This window comes from Nicotiana attenuata, chromosome 5 (genome assembly GCF_001879085.1).
Source record: "Nicotiana attenuata strain UT chromosome 5, NIATTr2, whole genome shotgun sequence".
NCBI classification, from domain to species: Eukaryota; Viridiplantae; Streptophyta; class Magnoliopsida; order Solanales; family Solanaceae; genus Nicotiana; species Nicotiana attenuata.
The window spans coordinates 52673406-52689084 of record NC_031993.1 but is presented as its reverse complement, the minus strand read 5'-3'; the positions used below and the strand labels follow the sequence as shown (position 1 = coordinate 52689084).

At 38.4% G+C, this 15679-nt stretch overlaps 1 protein-coding gene across 1 annotated transcript; it reads left to right on the top strand.

Moving 5' to 3' along the window:
- On the top strand, nucleotides 5180–14825 carry LOC109226224. Its single transcript, XM_019391018.1, has 2 exons — nucleotides 5180–5369; nucleotides 14602–14825. Exons 1-2 carry the CDS (start codon nucleotides 5180–5182, stop codon nucleotides 14823–14825), a joined length of 414 nt encoding a protein of 137 aa, XP_019246563.1.

Sequence of the window (15679 nt, the reverse complement as noted above, 5' to 3'; positions counted from 1 at the left end):
ATTTGATTTTGGGAGCTCGGATTGGGGCGACTCTTGGAGGAATTTAATTAAACGGAGTGATTGGGATAATTGATTCTAACTCGAATTTGGTTAAATTACATGAATATTTCATTGTTTGATCATTTAATTAGTATTTTGAATTGGAAAAAATTATAGAAACTTCATAGGCTTTTAATTTGAGGATTTGAATGTCGAGTGGTGAAGATTCGAGTAATTTGGTATGGTTGGACTCGTTGTTGAATGGGTTTTTGGATTTTATTAATTTTGTTGGATTCCGAGACGTGAGCCCGAGGTTAACTTTTTGACTTTTTCTTAAGAACTTAGCTTTATAATATGGAACTATAGCTTGTGTTGATTGTATCGAGTTATTTGTGGCTAGATTCAAGTTCTTTGGAGGTCGATTCGCGAGGCAAGGGCTTGTTGGAGTAGAGATTTGCGCGATTTGAGGTATGTAACACTTCTAAACTTGATTCTGAGGGTATGAACCCTTGAATTATGTGTTATGTGGTTGGTGTTGAGGTGGCGCACATGCTAGGTGACGGGTGTGTGAGCGTGTATTGTAGGAATGGTGACTCGGTCGATTCCATGGAACTGTGTAGTCAAATAACCTTGTCATTATCCATATATTCTCCATGTGTTAGAGAAATCGAGTTGTGATTCATGTTACAAATCATGCTTAGCTATATGCTGGTACTGTTGGGACACACAGAGGTCGTGTTGTTGAATTACTTGCTTAATTTGAAATTATGTACTCGGTCACACCTATCATTTGCATATCATATCTTAGTCTCTGTTGCCATATAGTGATACATCATATCATCATTGTTTAGGCTGACTGTCATGATATTCGTGAGCCCGAGAGACTGGAGAGAATGATGACTGAGTGAGGCCGAGGGCCTGATTTGAGGACATTTATGAGATCGGACTGCACGTCACAACAGGCTTTATTTGGGCTGGATCTGCCCCTTCGGAGTCTGACTTACTAGCAGTGAGCGCATGTACCTACTGAGTGTGAGTGCCGAACGCAAGTGCCGAGCGATTGGGAGGATTGAGAGACTGTAAGGATTGGGTGACTGAGAGGACCGGGGGAATTGATACTCCGAGAGTATGCATATGATTTTATCACTGGGCGGCATTACAATTGGCATGCATAATTGACACGCAGATATAGAGATGTATCATTCATCATTTCGGTCACACTTGGCATATTTTATCTGTTTTGAGCTTAAACTGATAAACTTGAAAGCATGTCGACATTTCTGTACTGATAATTATGTATGAACTGTATCTATTGAGCTCGTCACTGCTTTCAGCCCAAGGTTAGTCTTGTTACTCATTGTGTATATTGGGTCGGTTGTACTCATACTACACTCTGCACTTCGTGTGCAGATCCAGGTACTTTCGATTATGGCGGCTGCTAGCTTTGTCTGTCGGAGACTATCGAGGTAGCTGCCTTGGCGTCCGCAGACCTTGACTCTCCCTCTTTTCATTTACTTGTACTGTTCTATCTTTCTAGACAATATTTTTAGCATTCAGACTATGTTGTCATTTAGATGCTCACCCTACTAGAAATTCAGCAAAAACCGACCAAGAAAAACTGACCAACTTTGGTCGGTCATTGACCGACCAAATTTGGTCGGTTTTCTTTGGCGCAAAAATGTGGAAAACTATTTTTGAGTCCCGCAAAGTTTATTTTTCCAAAAACCGACCAACTTTGGTCGGTTTTTCAATTAAAATAAATAAAAATTAATATTAAAAAAACCGACCAACTTTAGTCGGTATTCTTAGGCCGGTCATTTTAAAAAACCGACCAACTTTGATCGGTAATTTTATTTTTTAACAAAACCGACCAACTTTGGTCGGTTATTTTCGTGCGAAAATACAATTAAAGAGTATAAATAAATAAAAAGACAATCTTAAAACAAAATGCACCAATGGTCTAGTGGTAGAATATTATCCTCCCACAGTACACACCCCGGTTCGATTCCCAGATGGTGAATCTTTTGATTACATAATTGAAATACCGACCAACTTTGGTCGGTTTTTCTTTTGCAATATTTTTCTTTGAATTTAATTGACCGACAAACGTTGGTCGGTAATTTCTGACCAACTTTGGTCGGTATTCTTAACCGACCGTTAAAATACCGTCCACACGTAAATGGTCGCGTTTTGGTCGGTAATTGGCCATAACCAACCAACTTTGGTCGGTTTTTTTGGTCGGTTTTTGGCGGATTTCTAGTAGTGTCATGTACTCAGTGACACCCGAACTTTGGGGGAATATTGTATTGAATTGCGGTATTTTCGTATCAGTATTTATGAGATTTTACTCTTAAACTTATTTTGTTATGTTTTCAAACTTAAAGATAGGTGGTTTATTGTGATTTTCAGCTTGCCTAGTTTTGCGAGTAGGCGCCATCAGGACATGTGAGATTTAGGTCGTGACACTAGTTTAACATAATAGAGATTTATGTACGTTGGATTACATTAGTGTACTTATTAGTCTTGCATTCAAACTTGCATATTGATTTTGCTCTTAACTTAATTGCGGCACGTTGATCTTGGTCCATGCAGTTGTTTTTATGCATGTGAATTGGCCATGCAAGCATGTTGAGATGGGTCCATGCTGTTATGATATTACGTATATGTAGATGGATTCGTCCCTCTAGAGTTACTGAACGCCAGAATTTTATCAGTAGTGTGCCTGTAGATTTGTTGGATACATGGAGAATGTCGAATTGATGTAAAGATAGAGTATTTATTATGCATAGACATTCATATACTCTTATTAACGTATTTTATACACATGCTACTTCGTGCATCTTTTTATATATTGTTTAGATACATTAGCATATACATTAGTTCTATTACTTGAGGAAAGCATACGTCACATTTCATGCCTAGACTTTATACTTCTTATACATTGTTTACATATTTTATTTTTCTTATGTATATAAACTTCTCATATGGTTAAAGTTAGTATTATTTTCACTAAATTCTCGCCACTAATTTGTTGGAAAAATTATCAGTGATACTTATTGAGTACTGATCGGTGTATTCTTATTATATTTATACATTTTCGTGCAGATTTGTCCCATTATTATTGAAGCACTTTGGGAGCTGAGTTGACTTGGAGACTTTGCGGTAAGCTGCATTGCTTGAGTCGCAACCAGCCATTAGATTCACCGTCTAACTTTCTTTTACTGTTCCTTATTTTAAAAATTATTATGCTTTTATCAGACAACCTTATGTTTTGTTCCTTGTAACTCATGACTTTTATCATTAGTTTTTGGGGTTGTATTTGGTGTTAACCTTAAAAACTTTATAATTTTTTGTGTTCCTGATTTAACTTTTCTAACAGAAATACATTCTTTTGTAGGGCCATTAAAAAGAAGTTAACTCTAGCTCCTTTCCAAGTTTACATATTTTTGTTTCAATTTCATGTTTTCAACGAATTAAGAAATATTGTTACTTTTTAATTAGCAAAAGTTACATTATTTCCTTTTATGGTTACACTGGAAGTGCTTTAATTATATTTTCCAAACCTTTTTAATTTGTACAGTACTTCATTATTTCTTTGTATGGTGACATTAAGAAAATAACGAATCTTCTTAAGATTATTCTTTCTCAATTTCACTAACTATTAGTGTGAGATCTTCGCCTCATATTTAGGATTTTCAATCAAATTGGATCAATGGTTAATTTCTAGGTTTCACTTCAGTTAACTTTTCAGTTACTACCTAATAGTTTTTCCACTTATAGTTTGGTGATAGCAAACTCGAATTTTCCGAAGAAAGTGAAACACTTAGTCACATTCCGAAGCTCGGTGGCTAGGACCCAGATTGACTATCTTCTCTGCAGGAGGTTCGATAAAGGTCTTTGCACGGATTGCAAGGTCATCCCAAATGAGAAGCTCACGACCCTTCATAGGCTCATGGTCATGGACCTTGAGATCACGAGGAATAAGAGGAAGAGGGAGGTGTATGGCCAACCTAGGATCAAGTGGGGAGCCTTGATTGAAGACAAAGCGCAGGAGTTGGGGGTTAAGTTGCTGACTATCAGAGCTTCGAGGAGTAGTGGGTATGCGAGCCTGTTGTGGACCACAACGGCGCAGTGCATTAAGGAAGCTGCCAGAGAGGTCCTAGAGGTCTCGAAGGGTTACAATGGTGGTCGCAACGGAGACTGGTGGTGGAATGGAGAGGTTCAAAGAAAGGTGAACACCAAGAAAGTGGCGTATCTGAAGCTAGTGGAAAGCAGTGACGAGTAGGAAAGGAGGTCGAATAGGGAGCGGTATAAGTTGGCTAGGAAGGAGGCGAAGTTAGCAGTTACGGCGGCTAAGACTGCATTATTTAGTCATTTATACGAAGAACTTGAGGGTAAAGGCGGGGGGATAGGAGGATGTTTAGGCTAGCCAAGGTGAGAGAGAGAAAGGCTCGTGACTCGGATCAAGTGAAGTGCAGCAAGGACGAAGAAGGTAAAGTTTTGTTGGATGAGGCGCATATCTGTCGGAGATGGCAGACTTGCTTCCATAGTCTCTTAAACGAGGATGCGAACAGAGACATTGTTCTGGGTAATTTGGAATCCTCCGAGAGTCGTTGTGACTTTGGGTATTGCAGGCGGATTAGAGTTGAGGAGGGCAGAGCGACCGGGCCAGATAAAATACCGGTGGAGCTTTAGAAGAGTGTGGGCAGGGCGGGCTTGGAGTGGCTTACTAGGTTACTTAATGTCTTTTTTAGGAAAAAAAAAATGCCCGAAGAGTGGAGATGGAGCATAATGGTTCCTTTGTACAAGAGTAAGGGTGATGCCTAAAATTACAATAAATATCGGGGTATTAAGCTACTTAGTCATACTAGGAAGGTGTGGGAGAAAGTGGTGGCGCTAAGGGTGAGGAGAAGGGTGTCTATTACCGAGAACCAGTTTGGATTTATCGAGGCGTTTGACTACGGAAGATTCACCTAGTTAGGAGATTGATGGAACAATATAGAGACAGGAAGAGAGACTTGCATATGGTGTTCATCGATTTAGAAAAGGCTTACGATAAAGTCCCGAGGGAGGTTATGTGAAGATGTTTGGAGTCTAGAGGGGTACCTGTGGCCTACATTAGAGTAATTAAAGACATGTATAAGAAACAAAGACCTGTGTAAGAACGGTGGGAGGGGTCTCAGACCATTTTCCAGTCATGATGGGGTTGCATCAGGGGTCGGCACTAAGCCCTTTTTTGTTTGCCATGGCGATGGACGTAGTGACTCGCCACATCCAAGGGGAGGTGCTGTGGTACATGCTCTTTGCAGACGACATTGTTTTGATTGACGAGATGCGAGACGGTATTAACGCGAGGTTAGAGGTATGGACAGAGACCCTGGAGTCTAAAGGTTTCAAGATGAGTAGAACCAAGACAGAATACTTGGAGTGTAAGTTTAGTGGTGCTACTCAGGTAGTGGAAGGGGGGGTGAGAGTGAGGCTGGATTCACAAGTCATCCCTAGGAGGAGAAGTTTTAAGTACCTTGGGTCTATTATACAGGGGAATGGGGAGATTGATGAAGATGTCACACATCATATTGGGGCGGGATGAATGAAATAGTGACTTGCTTCCGGTGTATTGTGTGACAAGAAGGTACCACCAAAACTTATAGGTACTTTTTATAGAGCGGTTGTTAGACCGGCTATGTTGTATGGGGCTGAGTATTGGCCAGTCAAGAGCTCCCACGTCCAGAAGATGAAGATAGCAGAGATGAGGATGTTGAGATAGATGTGCGGGCACACCAGATTAGATAGGATTTGGAATATTCGGGACAAGGTGGGTGTGGCCACTATTGAGGACAAGATGTGGGAAGCACGTCTTAGATGGTTTGGACATGTGAGGAGGAGAAGCATAGACACTCCGGTAAGGAGGTGTGAGAGGTTGACATTGGAGGGCCTTAAGAGGGGTAGAGGTAGGCCAAAGAAGAGTTGAGGTGAGGTGATTAGGCATGACATGGCAACTAGCTGACCGAGGACATGACCCGTGATAGGAAGGTGTAGAGGTCGAAGATTAGAATAGTAGGTTAGGTAGTCTAGATTATTTATACTGGCAGTGTTAGTACGTACCCTCGCATTTGTTTGATAGTAGGCTTATTTGAATACCTGTCGTTGTTTTTAAATTTCGATCATGATGTTTTATACTTCAATACCACACAAGAGGGGGGGTGATTTGTGTGGTGTCCAATTTTTTGCTTAAACTGATTATGGAAGGACCTGGTTCTTCTATGTGTTCCTTCTGGTACTGATGCGGAATAATAAATGTAAAAAGTAAAGAACACAAATATTTTTACGTGAAAAACACCCGGCTCAAAACGTGAAAAAACCACGACATACTACTCAGTAGGATTTTCCCCAACACTGCACTAAATCACTAAGCCAAAACAGCATTTACAAAACTCTTTGTAAACCTAAGGATTACCTCTAATCCCGTTGTAGCACACAACCTCTAACTGTTGCGACAACTTCAAGTTAACTCTAGCTTGAATACTCTGAGTACCTATTACAATTGCCTCTAGATAAAGCTGAAAGGTACAATATAAAACACCTACTACAATTGAACTAGAAATAAAGAAAGACACATAAAACTCTTTATGGAGTTGGTTCTTCAATCTGGTTCATGTAGCTTCAGGTTTGCACACTTGAATCACACACGAACTGCTTGCAAAAACCCTTGCTATTTTGCTCTCAATTCACATTTAACTTCTGTGTTTTTGCGCAACCCGTGTAATGTGAGAACATCCTGCAATTTATAGAGTTAGTAGATGAAGAAATAATTAGAGTTCTGATGCAACTCTTCCTTGGTGGAAGAGTTCTAGTTGATCTCAACTTCTAACTCCTTCCCTATCTTGGTTAATGTTCTCTTTGATTAAGGAGTCCTTCTCCTTATCAATTATGCAACCTTTTCGATCAGGAGATATTAAATACACCAAGTTAAGCTTATCTCCTTCACGTGCATCCCACATGCTCGAATCTGCCATTTTTGTGCACCTGAGGGATGGACCTGGTTCATGCCTGAGTTCCTTTGTCAATCTTCAGAACTAACCTTTACTTGGGCCAACAAATTCCCCCTTTTGATGATGACAAACTGTGTGCTTTTCATATACTTAGGCCCTTCCAGAACTCAGCTCAATATCAACACAAAGTTAGAAAGCTTTTTCCTTTTTATCACTTATCATCAAGGACCAGGTACATTAGGTTATAAACATCACTGTTCAAAGTCTAAACATCAATTGTTTAAAGCACAACCTTTTTCCCCCTTTTGGCATCATCGCAAAGTTGCATAAAAAATGTGAGATAACCAGATTTTAAAGCTTACTCATGGCCACTGGGGCTACTTCAAATGCAATCATGGATTAATCGTCATAGATCAAGCTAAGAATTTTAACCATCAAAGAAATATAAACAAACAGTTAGAGTAAAAATAGTGAATTTCATTGATGATTGATAAGATTCTACCACAAAGCATAAGAAGAAATAAAAATACTGAAAACATGAGCAAAAGAAACAAAAAGTCCCGAATTGGGTCACTGGTTGATGTACTATAGGCTAGGATTTAAGGCTTGGAAGAACTAGGTGCTTGGTTTTTGACTTGGAGGAATTTCAGCATACCTTAAGGAATGCCATCATTCTTCTCTTTTTCTCTTGCCAGCTCAGTTCTGAGAGCATCTCTCTTAGTTTCCACCTCAACCAACCTTTTCTTCTGCTTCTCAATCTCAGCATCCTTAGTCCCACTTTCTTGTATCAAGGCTTTGACCTTGCTATTCATTGGTACCTTTTTGGATGAACTAGGTTCTTTAGGGGTGACATTGACTTCATAATCGCAAGCAAGCAGAGTATTAACCCAAAAATGATCTATGCTTGTACTAACTTCCCACTTTTTCATAGGTACATTGAAATGTGCAAGCACAGTTTTGAGAATGAAGCCATAGGGAATGGTATGAGTTTTGGTGCCATTGACAACTCTATTAATTAGCTGGATTATAGCTTTCAGTCACTTTCTTCAGTGGTCTACGAGGGTTTTCTCTACAGATGAACCAGGTTCATCTCCCCAAAGAACCATTGCACCTGCATCTTTGGTTAAACTCACATGAGTGGGTGAAGAATCAGCCACTCTTGACCCCTTTCCCCTCACAGTACTCCTAGCACCCTTGCTCTTCTTTTTTTTAACCACCAACTTCTCCAGATTATGTAGTCTCAACACCTGCTATAGATCCTACAAATCTATTCTCCAAATTTGCAACAACTTTAGAAATTGCCTCAGGAGAAACTTTAGAATCAGAAGATACTTGTTCAATTTCGGAAGAACCACTTTATTCCTCCTGAGTAGCAGACTTAAAAGAATCAAGGTAGTTTAATACGCTCAAGAGTCTTAAACGTAACTGGTTCACTTGTAACGGATAAGTTCAAAAGAACTTTGGTATTTGGTAGGACTCTGCTCATGATCCAAATATAGTTATTTCAAATTATGCAGAGTGTAGAAAACATACCGTGTTATCTTGATGAACCAGGTTCTTCACTGATAATTCTCTTGTGTAAGTCTAAATTTGCCAAAATAGAGAAAATATCATTAGAGATTAATGAGTCATTTTAACACATGGCACAAGAGTATACTATAGAAAGTATGATACTGAGCAAGATTTAATCTAATTATACACAATTTACAGACTTTCTAACCAACTTTTTCCAATTTGTTTTCATTTTTTTAACCTTGAACTGGTCCTTTTAGGTGATCTTAATCATCCCTAATTCCAACATGTTCCTCTCAAAGTGATCTCTACTTAAGGCTTTTGTGAAGATGTCAGCAATTTTCTTGTTAGTAGCACAAAACTCCACAGTGATCAAGCCTTCTCATAGTTGTCCCTCAAAATGGTGCCTAACATCTATGTGATTAGTTCTCTTATGATGAACCAGGTTCTTTGTCATACTAATAGCACTAGTGTTATCACGAAAATAGGGATGCAACTAATATCAACTCCAAAGTTCAATAATTGCCGTTTGATCCACAACAATTGAGCACAATATGAAGCAGCAGCAACATACTCCGCTTCAGCAGTAGATAAGGCCACCGAACTTTGCTTTTTGGTAGCCCATGACATAAGACATGAACCAAGGAAGTGTGTCATACCTGAGGTGCTCTTCCTATCAACAAGGAAACATGCATAGTCAGTGTCAGCATATCCCACTAGGTTAAAATTACTACCTTTTGGATACCAAAGGCAAAGGTCAGTGGTGACTTTCAAGTATCTCAATATTCTCTTGACAGCAGTCAAGTGGGACTTCTTTGGATTTGCCTGAAATCGAGCACAAAGACCTATACAGAAAACAATGTCAGGTCTGCTAGCAGTAAGATACAAAAGAGAAACAATCATTCCCCTATACAACTTCTGATCAACAGATGAACCAGGTTCATCTATATCCAATTTTGTGGATGTTGCAATAGGAGTGTCAATTTCTTAGGATGTTCCTTCCTGGTTTTGTTACTGAGGAATAGGTTCATGGATAGGTTCCCTCGAGGTTTGAGGATCAGTTCCTCTCTAGTCAGTTCCCCCTGTCATGTTGCCCTGGGTGGAAGGACCTGTACCATCACCTGTTCCTTCATGTGATGCATCTTCAGGCTGGACTGTGGTTTCACCATTTGAATTTCTTATAAGCCCAATCTCTTTATTATCTTGTTCCTGCCTCTCAGAAAGAATGTTAGTTTTAAAAAAATAACATATACCTTTTTTCTACACACATAGTTTTTTTTTATTGTATAACTTATAAGCTTTACTATGTGAAGAATATCCCAAGAATACTCCCTCATCACTTTTGGGATCATACTTACCTAGGGAGTCTTTGTCATTATTGTGCACAAAGCACTTGCATCTAAATGCCCTAAGATGGGATATATTTAGCTTTCTCCCTTTAAGTGTCTCATAGGGAATCTTTTTAACAAGAGGTCTAGTCATGCAACTATTTATGATGTAGCATGCAAAATTCAGCAAACTTAGCATTTTCAAATTCAGTTCCATGATCAGACCTAATTGATGCAAGTTGATTACCTAGTTGTTTCTGAGTTTTTCTAACAAAAGAAGTAAACATGTCAAATGCTTCATCTTTAGATGTTAAGAACAATGTCCATCACATATCTTTTACCATATCTACTTAATGTTCTCATTGGATCACAGAGATCCATATGGACCAGTTCCATCGTTCTGGTGGTGCTTACCACTTTCTTGCATTTAAAAGAGGATCTTACCTGCTTCCCCCTTGCACAAGCCTCACAAACTTTGTCTTTCTTGAACTTGATGTTCTGCAGTCCTATCACCAGATCCTTAGAGACTAATTTGTTGAGTTGACTCAGACTTGCATGTCCAAGTCTCTTGTGCCAAAGGAGGGGATCATTGTCCAATACACTTAAGCAAGTGAGTTTATTTTCTGAAAGTGTGGACAAACCTACAATGTATGTATTATTTACTCTTTTTCCCTGCAAAACAATCTTGTCAGTGGTAAGATTAATCACAAAACATTTGGTAGAGGTGAATGCTACCAAGTTACCTCTATCACATAATTCTGATACACTGATTAGACTATACTTTAGGCTATCTATCAAGTAGAAATTCTCAATAGAGTAACAATCAGTCTTACCTACCTTTCCAACCCCAATGATCTCACCTTTCTTTCCATTTCCAAAGGAGACATTACCTCCTTTGAGGTCCTCAAGTGAAAGGAATTGGTTCTTGCTTCCAGTCATATGCTTTGAACAACTATTATCCATGTACCATATTTGGCTGCTCCCCTTCACTTGGACCGGTAAAAGGAAATAAGGGGTTAGTTTTAGGAACCCAAACTAGTTTGGGTCCCTTTCTATAGGCAAAAGGGTGAATCAGATTCTTTTTAGCCCAACCTGGCAGCCTGTTTTTCCCTTGAACAAATATTTTATTCTTTTGACTAGCCTTTTCTTTTGCATTACATTCACTTTTATAGTGACCAGTCTTACCACAGCGTGTGCAGATTATGTTCTCAGGAAGTATGAGGTACTTGCTTTTGGGATCCCACTTAGGATCAGTGGTCCCGTAGCCAAGTCCTCTCTTATTGCTACTATGATGTTCATGTAGCCATGAAAGTGAATCGGAGGACCTATTCCATTTACAAGTTCTGTCTAGCTCGTGCTTAACCTTGCTTAGATCCTCTTTAAGGACTCTTATTTGCTAATCTATTTTGTACAACTCGTCTTTCATTTTTCCTAGGTTTTCTTCTAATGTGAGTTGTGTGTGATCAGCTTTCTTTTTACCTATTCCTAATTTCAGTTTTAGATTTTCAGATCTTAGCTCTAGGATAGTGGTGTCAAGTTTATGAACTTGGTTCTTTATCTCAGCATTTTTACTATCACTTTCACTAGCCCTAAGTTCCAGATTTTTGCACTTAGCTTTCAAAATCACACACTCCTTAGACAGCTGTTCATTTTCATTGTTTACATCCTCAGATTCATCAATGATATCCAAGAGTAACTCAGATAGACTTTCTTTAGACAAAAATTTAATCTTGTCTTTGAGATGAATTATACTTACCTCAAATTTCTCATCGGATTCTCCAATTGCCATAAGTGCTTGTTCATCTCCATCTTCACCCTCTGAGTCTTCATCTAAGCTTTCTCCCCAGGCAGCAACCATAGCCTTTGTTGATCCTTTGTTCTTCTTGGGTTGAACTTGTTCCTTCATTCAGCTCTTTCCTTCTTCCATTCGATTTCCCACTGAGGACCATTCTTGATCATGTGGTCAGTCTTGCAACATTTGTAGCACCCTTCGTTGGTCTGTTTCTCAGGAGCCCTTGGTTTATTGAAGGTTGTACCTCTTGAAGAACCCTTTCTCTCATCAGGTACTTCTTGAAAGCCCTTGTGATCATGGCCATTTTATTATCCTCTAGATCTGCACCTTCAGCTATTCTGAGAGCCATGCTCCTTTCCTTCTTGGGTGCATCCATTTTCATGGTTTGCCTTCTCAGTTCATAGGCAGTGAGATTTCCAATCATCTCATCCAACTTGAGAGCAGCAATGTTCTTTGATTCCTGAATAGCAGTGATTTTGCTTTCCCAAGTTACTGGTAAGACCCTTGTCAGGATTTTCTCAACCTTGTCTTCTTCAAGGATAATTCTTCCAAGAGACTTAAGTTCATTTGTTAGTGTTGTGAACCTTGTGTACGTCTCCTTGATAGTTTCTCCTTCCTTCATGGTGAAATTCTCATATTGAGAATATAACAGTGTTCCTCTTGATCTCTTTACTTGAGGAGTTCCTTCATGGGCCACTTGTAGAGTGTCCCATATCTCCTTAGCAGTGGTACAACTTTGAATCCTGATGTACTCGTCTAGACCTAGTCCACACACAAGCCATTTCTTGGCCTTGGCATTCTTTTCCCATTTCTTCAAATCTTCAGCAGTGTAGTCAGCTCTTGTCTGTGGCACGTCCACTTCCTCAGCATTCTTCTTTGTAGTAGCCAGAGGACCATCAGTGACTATGTCCCAGAGTTTATAGTTTTCTCCTATGATGTGGTCTCTCATCTTGTTCTTCCACCAAGAATAGTACTGACCATTAAAGAGTGGGGGCCTAGCAGTGGATTGCCCTTCCTAGCTTCCAGGTGGTGCGCTCATCTTGATCTATTCCTAAGGTGTTAACCTCTTCAAGGATAACCTGCTCTGATACCAATTGATGTTTTATACTTCAATACCACACAAGAGGGGGGGGTGATTTGTGTGATGTCCAATTTTTCGCTTAAACTGATTATGGAAGGACCTAATTCTTCTATGTGTTCCTTCCGCTACTGTTGCGGAATAATAAGTGTAGAAAGTAAAGAACAAAAATATTTTTACGTGGAAAACACCCGGCTCAAAAGGTGAAAAAACCACGACCTACTACTCAGTAGGATTTTTCCCAACACTTCACTAAATCACTGAGCCAAAACAGCATTTACAAAACTCTTTGTAAACCTAAGGATTACCTCTAATCCAGTTGTAGCACACAGCCTCTAACTGTTGCGACAACTTCAAGTTAACTCTAACTTGAATACTCTGAGTACCTATTACAATTGCCTCTAGATAAAGCTGAAAGGTAAAATATAAAACACATACTACAATTGAACTAGAAATAAAGAAAGACACATAAACTCTTTATGGAGCTGGTTCTTCAATCTGGTTCATGTAGCTTCAGGTTTGCACACTTGAATCACACACGAACTGCTTGCAAAAAGCCTTGCTATTTTGCTCTCAATACACGTTTAACTTCTATGTTTTTGTGCAACCCATGTAATGTGAGAACATCCTGCAATTTATAGAGTTAGTAGATGAAGAAATAACTAGAGTTCTGATGCAACTCTTCCTTAGTGGAAGAGTTCTAGTTGATCTCAACTTCTAACTCCTTCCCTATCTTGGATAATGTTCTCTTTGATTAAGGAGTCCTTTTCCTTATCAATTATGCAACCTTTTCGATCAGGAGATATTAAATACACCAAGTTAAGCTTATCTCCTTCACGTGCATCCCACATGCTCGAATATGCCCGTTTTTGTGCACCTGAGGGATGGACCTGAGAGATGGTCCTGGTTCATGCCTGAGTTCCTTTGTCAGTCTTCAAAACTAACCTTTACTTGGGCCAACAGATCATCTTACTATCTTGTGGTGTATGCTGCTTTTACATAATTTTTCGGTGTGGTCCCGTCTTGTTTTCTTGTTATTATTGTGAGGGTCTATTGGAAACATCCTCTCTACCTCCACAAAGGTAGGGGTAACGTCTGCATACACACTAACCTCCTCAGACCCCACTATGTCGCATTATATTGGGTATCTTGTTGTTGTTGTTGTATAGACTAGAAGTAGTAGTTTGTAAACAAATCAATTAACATCTTAATTTCGAGTTAAACGGTGACAAATATAATGGAATGGAGGTAAATGTAAATGCTATATTTGGCCAACACTTATTATAGAAAAACAGTAGATTTATATCAAATTATAAAAGACAAGTCCGAGTCAGATGCTGAAGTTGGACGAAATTTGCAAATTTGTGGTGCCCTTAAATATACCAAGTTATTTATTTTTATAGGAATTTAACAAATTTGACATTTCAACGTCTAATAAGGTTGAATACAAAATATAGTAGGTAAATTAGGATCATCATTATAAATTAGGCCATAAATTAAAATTTTCTCTCCAGAATTAACAGGAAATATCAGCTTATTCACCATCTAGCTTCCATATTTGGGGTTGGCTAATCAGTTATTCATAACAATTACAGAATTTATGGTAATTGTACTATATAGTTAATGCATAAATTAACTACTTTTTTTAAGGTGAAAATTATTATCTTTGTAGCTGTACATAAGTTGTAATGTATATATGGCAACTATTAAGGTCCAAGAATAACAATTATGGATAGGAAAGTCCAAGTGAATACATAAAATTATTAAGTTACCAAATTTATAGATACGTAGAAATGTAGCATAATTAAACTACTTGTTTCTTGTATTATAAATACCATAAGACAAAGGCAATTTTTTCCCAAACCAAAATCTTCTCTCCCCCTTTTGTTTCTTGCAATTGTAGTCTTTTGTTTTTTGAAGTGATATATAGAATGTCAAGATCAGAAAGAGAGTGGATGAGAGTGATAAAAGAAGGGCAAGCTTCTCGTGTTGTCTTGTCTTATGAGTTCATTGATAAGTTAAAGAATGTGAATTGGGATGATGTTTTGTATCGGGATGCACTAAAACAACAGTTTGCATCCCAACAGAAAATCTCAAAACCATCTCAAGAGAACCAAGATGACCTTAATAAGCGTGCGGAGTAGTTGGAATTTGTTGTCATTTAGGGTTACATTTGCTCATATAAGCATTTAATTTCATATATTTGTTACTCTATCTTGTCCCAAGTATCAATGTGGCGAACTCAATTCGTGTCAAAATATTTGATAATTTAGAAGAGAAAAAAAAACAATGATTTATTACTTTTTTTCTCTATTCTAACTTTATTGTTTTAATTAGTGGAGTTAATTAAAGTGAGACATTTAAAGATTGATAAAGGTAGTTTAGAGAGTTTTTGACTAAAAACACCCCTGAACTATGGTCTAAATATAAGGTACATCCTTGTGTTACTATAGTAAATACAAATCATATGCGTTAACTAATTAAAAACTTGCAACGTGACTTCCCCCTTAATCTCTCAATCCCTCTCCCTCGATGGTCTTCGACTTTAAGCATATAGTTGAATAGAACCAATGAAGTGTAATGAAAAGGAAAAAAGAAATATGGTTATGTCTTCATCTCTTGTTCTAAAGTGCTGATCTATACTCAATTTATTTCCTTTCTCTTTTTTATTTTAATAATGCGGGAGCTTTAGTAGGTGATGATTTATCATGGAAACAACTCAGCGAATTTCGTATTACTTCCTACAACATTTCAACTAGATGAGTATTTTTACAGTTTTAGAGTTTTTATGATAAGATGGAGGCTCTTTGATCTAAAGAAATACACCCAACAGCCTACTATATAAACGTACTAAAAGATGCTAAACTTAGTTCATTGAATAACGCGACTCGAAATTTACCCACAACATAATTTCATTCTCTTTCAGGCATTTTACCAAACAGGCAAGGGCATCTCAACTCTGACTTAGCAGATTTGGTCACTGAATGGTTTTCCTTAG

Excerpts from the sequence above, each read along its gene's own strand:
- LOC109226224 (XM_019391018.1), top strand. The coding sequence starts at position 5,180 with ATGGGGTTGCATCAGGGGTCGGCACTAAGCCCTTTTTTGTTTGCCATG. Across the intron at positions 5,370-14,601 it reads AGAGACCCTGGAGTCTAAAG|TGATATATAGAATGTCAAGA; the intron begins GTTTCAAGATGA and ends TGTTTTTTGAAG.